This window comes from Aquarana catesbeiana, linkage group LG08, assembly GCF_042186555.1.
Source record: "Aquarana catesbeiana isolate 2022-GZ linkage group LG08, ASM4218655v1, whole genome shotgun sequence".
In the NCBI taxonomy this organism is placed as follows: domain Eukaryota; kingdom Metazoa; phylum Chordata; class Amphibia; order Anura; family Ranidae; genus Aquarana; species Aquarana catesbeiana.
The window spans coordinates 193,829-203,259 of record NC_133331.1 but is presented as its reverse complement, the minus strand read 5'-3'; the positions used below and the strand labels follow the sequence as shown (position 1 = coordinate 203,259).

Here is a 9,431-nt window from a genome sequence, read left to right as displayed (position 1 = left end):
GGGGGGTTGTGCTGGCAGGGGGCGTGTGCTGGCGGGGGTGTGTGTGCTGGCGGGGGTGTGAGTGCAGGCGGGGGGCGTGTGCTGGCGGGGGGCGTGTGCTGGCGGGGGTGTGTGTGCTGGCGGGGGGGGGTGCGAGTGCAGGCGGGGGGGCGTGTGCTGGTGGGGGGGGTTGTGCTGGCGGGGGGTGTGTGCTGGTGGGGGGGGTGCTGGCGGGGGTGTGTGTGTGTCCTAACCCCGGCAGCAGGCAGCGATGGATGGGTACGTCCCTTTGGCTGTGTGGGGTCCCCATCCACAGTGCATTGCAGGCGGGCGTTCTCTGCAAGCAGGTAAAGTGTATTTTTCCCAAAAAAATGGGTTTGAAGAATCGCTGTGTAAATACCGTGTGAGATAAAATATTACAAAACCCACCATTTTATTCTCTAGGGCCTCTGCTTAAATATATACATACAAATAATATTTGGGGGTTTTAAGTAATTTTCTAGGTCTTAAAGTGGTTTGCTAAAATGGCATTGCTATGGAGCGCAGAGAAAGGCGCGGTGAGGTGACTGTCGTATGTTTTGGTGATAGAAGAGTCATAGAAGAGTCATAGAAGAGTCATAGAAGAGTCTCTCGGAGAATATCTCTTCTATATACATATTATAGTTCCTCCTCCAAAGCCTCTCCCTTTTCCTTGAAATGACAACTTCTGCCACCACCTTCCGCATTCCCTCCCCCCTCCCAGCATGTCCTCCCCCCCCCTCCCAGCATGTCCTCCCCCCCCCTCCCAGCATGTATTACTGGAATAGCAGGAAGAGATGTCGTTTTTTTTTTCACCTATAGGAAAGTACAGCTTTAGAAAAACGAATCCACTTTACAGAAAGCAGCGCGCGGCTAATAGTAAACCTTGAACCCGAAATAACAGCTTGGACTTCAGAGAAACTCTTCCAGGAGCTTCCAAACTGGAGAAGTGAATCTGTGAGCTGATGAAGGAGACCCGAGGCTGAAGTCCCTTTAATGGATCTTTAAATTCCAACAACTTTCCGGGAACTAATATGTGATCTGATTGAACCTAATCTAACACGATCGAATGTGGAATTATGAAGATCCTGCCACAAATCCAGCTCTGTCTCCTGCTTCTCATCACTCTCCTGGAGAAAGCCCAGCAGGTAAGGTGGGGGGGAGCCCAGTGGGTAGGGTGGGGGTGGGGGGAGTTCAGCAGGTAATGTGGGGGGGAGCCCAGTGGGTAAGGTGGGGGTGGGGGGAAGTTCAGCAGGTAATGTGGGGGGGAGTTCAGCAGGTAATGTGGGGGGGAGTTCAGCAGGTAATGTGGGGGGGAGTTCAGCAGGTAATGTGGGGGGAGCCCAGCGGGTAAGGTGGGGGTGGGGGGGAGTTCAGCAGGTAAGGTGGGGGGGGGAGTTCAGCAGGTAATGTGGGGGGGGAGCCCAGCGGGTAATGTGGGGGGAGCCTAGCGGGTAATGTGGGGGGGAGCCCAGTGGGTAATGTGGGGGGAGCCCAGCGGGTAATGTGGGGGGAGCCCAGTGGGTAATGTGGGGGGGAAGTTCAGCGGGTAATGTGGGGGGGAGCCCAGCGGGTAATGTGGGGGGAGCCCAGCGGGTAATGTGGGGGGAGCCCAGCGGGTAATGTGGGGGGGAGCCCAGTGGGTAAGGTGGGGGGAAGTTCAGCAGGTAATGTGGGGGGGAGCCCAGCGGGTAAGGTGGGGGGGAAGTTCAGCGGGTAATGTGGGGGGGAGCCCAGCGGGTAAGGTGGGGGTGGGGGGGAGTTCAGCAGGTAATGTGGGGGGGAGCCCAGCGGGTAAGGTGGGGGTGGGGGGGAGTTCAGCAGGTAATGTGGGGGGGAGCCCAGCGGGTAATGTGGGGGGAGCCCAGCGGGTAATGTGGGGGGGAGCCCAGTGGGTAAGGTGGGGGGAAGTTCAGCAGGTAATGTGGGGGGAGCCCAGCGGGTAATGTGGGGGGAGCCCAGCGGGTAATGTGGGGGGGAGCCCAGTGGGTAAGGTGGGGGGAAGTTCAGCAGGTAATGTGGGGGGGAGCCCAGCGGGTAAGGTGGGGGTGGGGGGGAGTTCAGCAGGTAATGTGGGGGGGGTTCAGCAGGTAATGTGGGGGGGAGCCCACGGGTAAGGTGGGGGTGGGGGGGAGTTCAGCAGGTAAGGTGGGGGTGGGGGGGAGTTCAGCAGGTAATGTGGGGGGGGGGAGCCCAGCAGGTAATGTGGGGGGAGCCCAGCGGGTAATGTGGGGGTGGGGGGGAGTTCAGCAGGTAAGGTGGGGGGGGAGTTCAGCAGGTAAGGTGGGGGGGAGTTCAGCAGGTAATGTGGGGGGGGGGAGTTCAGCAGGTAATGTGGGGGGGAGCCCAGCGGGTAAGGAGGGGGGGAGTTCAGCAGGTAAGGTGGGGGGGGGAGTTCAGCAGGTAATGTGGGGGGGAGCCCAGCGGGTAATGTGGGGGGGAGCCCAGCGGGTAATGTGGGGGGGAGCCCAGTGGGTAAGGTGGGGGGAAGTTCAGCAGGTAATGTGGGGGGGAGCCCAGCGGGTAAGGTGGGGGTGGGGGGGAGTTCAGCAGGTAATGTGGGGGGGGTTCAGCAGGTAATGTGGGGGGGAGCCCACGGGTAATGTGGGGGTGGGGGGGAGTTCAGCAGGTAAGGTGGGGGTGGGGGGGAGTTCAGCAGGTAAGGTGGGGGTGGGGGGGAGTTCAGCAGGTAATGTGGGGGGGGGAGCCCAGCAGGTAATGTGGGGGGAGCCCAGCGGGTAATGTGGGGGGGGGGGGAGCCTAGATAAGGATCTTGTAATGAGGGTGTTTAGCGGAAAGGATAAAGGTTTCTCAGCCTAAAGTGAAGGCAATGAGAATTGGAAAACAGGAAATAAAAAGGTCCGATCCCACAGAATTAATATTTTCTTGTTCGATGTTTTTTCATTTTTAAAGAGATTGCAATGTATACATAGTGCTTGAAGTGCTGTGAAGATATACAAAGTGTCTAAACAACATGACAAGTATATAAAAACAAAGATATAAAAGGAAGTGAACAGAAGAATGGTGCCATAGTACAGACATTATTAGGTATAATGGGAACGGGGGGTCAAGCCCTCATAGAACACACGTTGGAGGTCCATTGAGCTGTCATGAGATAATTCAACATGTGAGACACAAAATGGGCAGAGGGGAAAACACATTAAGCGTAAAAAATAAAATGACAGGAGAGAAAAAAGAAAACAAGAAAAGAGAGAGAGGAAAGAAGAGCAAAGGCCAGGCTCAGGCATGACCCCCAATTTTGGGGAGACCACAAGCGTCAAGGAGAGAGGAATCACAGCCAGGTGGTAAAAAGTGCTCCACCCGAGGCTGACAAACTTTCCAATGTTTAGGAGAATTGATATTTTACTGTTGGGCAGAATTGGTCGGTCAGATCATTAAAGCAAAACTATGGAAGATTGATGACTTTCTGCCATTGACTTGGTTGTTTCTGGACTCGTCACTGACTTGAGAAAAGTTTGTAGATCCAGAAAGTCAGAGAAAAGTCAGAAAACGATATCTGCACTCTTACTTCTAGTTTTTGACTTGAGGTGTTGAACACAGAGGATCAGGGGAACTATAACATGCAATGAAAATAATATACAACAGTCATATGGTAACGTGAATGATATTATTAAGTGGTCCGGCTCTGTGGTATGTGGCACAGCTAGATCCCATTGGGGTGCCGGAATCACAGAGGCGACAACTTTACCTAGGAACGTTCAAAGGTAAACGCGATCATTTGACTCATAAAATGGAGGAATTCTGCCTGCATACTATGCAATATTGTGTAACTCTCAGTTTTATTATGGTATTGATTTAATGTCGAATATTCAATAAAAACTAATTGAAAAGAAGACAGAGGATCAGCATGACAGCAACTAGCTGTCTTTTTGTTGGGCCTTCTGGTCCCTACCAGACATCTAGAGAGGAGGTGGAATCCTTATGGGTAGAGCTCCAAAGGGATGAAGCGAAGGGGAAAATAAATGTCTTGCAGGACAATTTTATGGGTCAGATGGTAGACACACCAACTAGAAATAAAGCATTACTGGATTTACTGATTACCAACAATACAGACCTGATCACAGATGTGGAAATACGAGGCAATTTAGGTAACAGCGATCACAGGTCAATTAGTTTCAGTATAAATCACACAAATAGGAAACATAAAGGGAACACAAAGACACTGAATTTCAAAAGAGCCAACTTCCCTAAACTACAAACCTTGCTAAAAGGCATAAATTGGGATAAAATATTAGGAACAAAGAATACGGAGGAGAGATGGGTTTGCTTTAAGAGCATATTAAATAAGGGCATTAGCCAATGTATCCCATTGGGTAATAAATTTAAAAGAGCGAACAAAAGTCCTGGATGGCTTAACTCCAATGTGAAAATGCATATAAAAGCAAAGGAGAAGGCCTTCAAAAAATACAAGGTTGAGGGATCATCCACAGCATTCAGACTTTATAAAGAATGCAATAAGAAATGTAAGGGTGCAATAAGGGTGGCTAAGATAGAACATGAAAGACACATAGCGGAGGAGAGCAAAAAAAATCCCAAGAAATTCTTTAAGTATGTAAATAGTAAAAAAGGGAGGACAGATCATATTGGCCCCATAAAGAATGAGGAAGGACATCTGGTTACAAAGGATGGGGAGATGACAAAGGTATTGAATTTATTCTTCTCCTCAGTCTTCACGAGTGAATCGGGGGGCTTCAGTAACCAAAACTGCAGTGTTTATCCTCAGGACACAACACAGGAAGCACCTACATGGTTATCAGAGGACGGAAATAAAATTAGACTTGAGAAACTTAACATTAATAAATCACCGGGACCAGATGGCTTGCATCCGAGGGTACTTAGGGAACTCAGTCAGGTGATTGCCAGACCGTTGTTCCTAATTTTTACAGACAGTCTATTGACTGGAATGGTACCAGCTGATTGGAGAAAAGCCAATGTAGCACCAATATTTAAAAAGGGCCCAAAATACATCCCTGGGAATTACAGACCAGTTAGCCTAACATCAATAGTATGTAAACTCTTGGAGGGGATGATAAGGGACTATATACAAGATTTTAGTAATAAGAAAGGTATCATTAGCATTAATCAGCATGGATTCATGAAGAATCGTTCTTGCCAAACCAATCTATTAACCTTCTATGAGGAGGTGAGTTGCCATCTAGATAAAGGAAGGCCCGTAGACGTGGTGTATCTGGATTTTGCAAAAGCATTTGACACAGTTCCCCATAAACGTTTACTGTACAAAATAAGGTGCGTTGGCATGGACCATAGGGTGAGTACATGGATTGAAAACTGGCTACAAGGGCGAGTTCAGAGGGTGGTGATAAATGGGGAGTACTCAGAATGGTCAGGGGTGGGTAGTGGGGTTCCCCAGGGTTCTGTGCTGGGACCAATCCTATTTAATTTGTTCATAAATGATCTGGAGGATGGGATAAACAGTTCCATCTCTGTATTTGTGGACGATACTAAGCTAAGCAGGGCAATAACTTCTCCGCAGGATGTGGAAACCTTGCAAGAAGATCTGAACAAATTAATGGGGGAGGGGCGACTACATGGCAAATGAGGTTCAATGTAGAAAAATGTAAAATAATGCATTTGGGTGGTAAAAATCTGAAGTCAATCTATAGACTGGGGGGAGAACCTCTGGGGGGATCTAGGATGGAAAAGGACCTGGGGGTCCTAGTAGATGATAGGCTCAGCAATGACATGCAATGCCAAGCTGCTGCTAACAAAGCAAACAGAATATTGGCATTAAAAAGGGATCAACTCCAGAGATAAAACGATAATTCTCCCGCTCTACAAGACTCTGGTCCGGCCGCACCTGGAGTATGCTGTCCAGTTCTGGGCACCAGTCCTCAGGAAGGATGTACTGGAAATGGAGCGAGTACAAAGAAGGGCAACAAAGCTAATAAAGGGTCTGGAGGATCTTAGTTATGAGGAAAGGTTGTGAGCTCTGAACTTATTCTCTCTGGAGAAGAGACGCTTGAGAGGGGATATGATTTCATTATATAAATACCGGACTGGTGACCCCACAATATATAAATACCGGACTGGTGACCCCACAATATACAAATACCGGACTGGTGACCCCACAATATATAAATACCGGACTGGTGACCCCACAATATACAAATACTGGACTGGTGACCCCACAATATATAAATACCGGACTGGTGACCCCACAATATACAAATACCGGACTGGTGACCCCACAATATATAAATACCGGACTGGTGACCCCACAATATACAAATACCGGACTGGTGACCCCACAATATATAAATACCGGACTGGTGACCCCACAATATATAAATACCGGACTGGTGACCCCACAATATACAAATACCGGACTGGTGACCCCACAATATATAAATACCGGACTGGTGACCCCACAATATACAAATACCGGACTGGTGACCCCACAATATATAAATACCGGACTGGTGACCCCACAATATATAAATACCGGACTGGTGACCCCACAATATACAAATATCAGACTGGTGACCCCACAATATATAAATACCGGACTGGTGTCCCCACAATATATAAATACCGGACTGGTGACCCCACAATATACAAATATCAGACTGGTGACCCCACAATATATAAATACCGGACTGGTGACCCCACAATATACAAATATCGGACTGGTGACCCCACAATATATAAATACCGGACTGGTGACCCCACAATATACAAATACCGGACTGGTGACCCCACAATATATAAATACCGGACTGGTGACCCCACAATATATAAATACCGGACTGGTGACCCCACAATATATAAATACCGGACTGGTGACCCCACAATATATAAATACCGGACTGGTGACCTCACAATATATAAATACCGGACTGGTGACCCCACAATATATAAATACTGTACTGGTGACCCCACAATATATAAATACCAGACTGGTGACCCCACAATAGGGAGAAAACTTTTTCGCAGAAGAGAGTTTAATAAGACTCGTGGCCACTCATTACAATTAGAAGAAAAGAGGTTTAACCTTAAACTATGTAGAGGGTTCTTTACTGTAAGAGTGGCAAGGATGTGGAATTCCCTTCCACAGGCGGTGGTCTCAGCGGGGAGCATCGATCGTTTAAAAAAACAATCAAAACAAGCACCTGAATGACCGCAACATACAGGGATATGTAATGTAATACTGACACATAATCACACACATAGGTTGGACTTGATGAACTTGTGTCTTTTTTCAACCTCACCTACTATGTAACCTATCTGTGTTTCCCTATTGCCCTCTTATAGCAATATTTTCTAGCAGTCTTATGTAATATATCTCCAGTCTAATGAAGCATGTCCCCAGTCTCCAGCAACTCCTGTTTCATGATGCAGTCTCTGACCATCTCCTGTATTGTATTATGTCCTCAGTCTCTGACCATCTCTTGTATTATGTCTTCAGTCTCTGACCATCTCTGGTATCATGTCTGCAGTCTCTGACCATCTCTTGTATTATGTCTTCAGTCTCTGACCATCTCTGGTATCATGTCTGCAGTCTCTGACCATCTCTTGTATCATGTCCTCAGTCTCTGACCATCTCTTGTATCATGTCTGCAGTCTCTGACCATCTCTGGTATCATGTCTGCAGTCTCTGACCATCTCTTGTATCATGTCCTCAGTCTCTGACCATCTCTTGTATCATGTCCTCAGTCTCTGACCATCTCTTGTATCATGTCCTCAGTCTCTGACCATCTCTTGTATCCTGTCTATGTCAGGGCTGGGCTCAGCCCTTCCTTCTCTGAGCTAGCCACTCAGCTGACGGCTAATTGGCAGCTCCCATCTCTCTCCACAGTGACTCACCTGTTGATGATATCCTGCTTGTCAGTCCTGCCTACTTAAGCCGTCCAGCCCCGATGATCTCTGCCTTCGCCTTGGTCAACATCACAGAGACGCTCTCCTGCGTTCCTGTTAAAGACTTGCTTGGCTGACATTCCTTCTGGCTCCAGATCCTGCTTGTTGTTCCACTACGCTGATCCCTGGCTTCCTGAATTTCTGGCTTGTCTGACTATCCACTCAGGTTACCGAACTTTGGCTATGTTTTGACTACATTTGTTCTTTTTACTTTTATTATTAAACAAGTGTGATTTAACTGTACTTCTGTCTCGGTCTGATTTCATGGTTTCTGATAGTAGGCGAAGGCCATGAATTCAGAAGATGCAGACAATCCATTTGTTGGTAATATTTTTTCCAGATTGGATGATCAGGTTCACCACATGGATCAGTTTGCCATGGCGTTACAAACGCTCCTGAGTCGCACGGCTCACCTGGAATCTCCCACTGTGGCTGCTCCAGTACAACCTGAGTTGCAGGCCGTCCCTGCTGCTGCTCCAGTCTCTGTGCAGGCACCCGCCTCGAGTATTACCTCTATAAGAGGTATGTCTGGTTCCACTCCGCTTCCCAGTGATTTGGGGTTGATCCAGTCCAATGCAGAAGGTTTCTCAACCAGGTTGAGATATACTTTGAGATGCTGCCCCAGGCATTTCCCACGGACAGAAGCAAAGTTGGTTTTGTGATATCTTTGCTTTCTGAGAGAGCCCTGGTCTAGGCTAACCCTCTATGGGAGACGCAAAAACCTGTTGTCTTGAGTTACCCTGAGTTTCTGGCTTCTTTTAAAAGGGTATTTGATGTTCCCGGACACTCCGCTTCTGCTGTCAAGTGCCTTATGTCCATCAAACAGAGTACAAGAACTGTTGCCGATTACACCATTGAATTCCGTACTCTGGCAGCAGAGGTTGCGTGGAACAATAAGGCCCTCCTGGCTGCTTTTTTTCATGGTCTCTTGGATACCTTCAAGGATGAGATAGCAGCACAAGATATACCCTCTGAGCTGGAGAAGTTGATCACGTTTTCCATCCTCATTAACTTCAGACTCAGAGAAAGACTCTCTTTTAAGGAGCGCTTTTGGAAGCCTCCTGTACATTTGTGTCTGCGGATGAGAGAGCCTTTAGGAGGAGGGAGAGATTCTGCCTTTATTGTGGCCAGGCTGGTCACTTTTTGAAGTCTTGTCCTACCCGTCCTGGGAACGCCCGAACCTTGAGGTCCTGTCATGGACAGACCTTAGGTGGCGTTGTTTCATGCCCAGTTATCCAGAAGGATAAGCCCCTGGTGTTGGTTACCCTTTCTTGGGCTGAGTCATCCGTCGAGATACAGGCTCTAATCGACTCTGGGGCTGCAGGCCTGTTCATTGATGCTGCCTTTGTATCGCAGCACTCGATTACGCTGCAGCTGCGTAACACTCCACTTGCCATTGAGGCTCTTGACAGGAGACCTCTACAGCCTGCCCATGTGACTCATGAGACGGTTCCGTTGTCCATGGTCGTAGGGGCTCTTCACCATGAGATAATCCAATTCCAAGTTATTTCCTCACCTAAGTTTCTGCTGGTTATTGG

At 48.3% G+C, this 9,431-nt stretch overlaps 1 protein-coding gene across 1 annotated transcript in view; it reads left to right on the top strand.

Annotated features, from left to right (window-relative positions):
- Positions 1 to 756: 756 nt before the first annotated feature.
- The window catches only part of LOC141105509 (uncharacterized), a 157,249-nt gene continuing 148,574 nt past the window's right edge, over positions 757 to 9,431 (top strand). Inside the window, exon 1 of the mRNA XM_073595367.1 lies at positions 757 to 1,145. Within this exon, the coding sequence (XP_073451468.1) occupies positions 1,077 to 1,145 (69 nt within the window). The 5' untranslated portion in view covers positions 757 to 1,076. The remainder of the gene's footprint in view (positions 1,146 to 9,431) is intronic.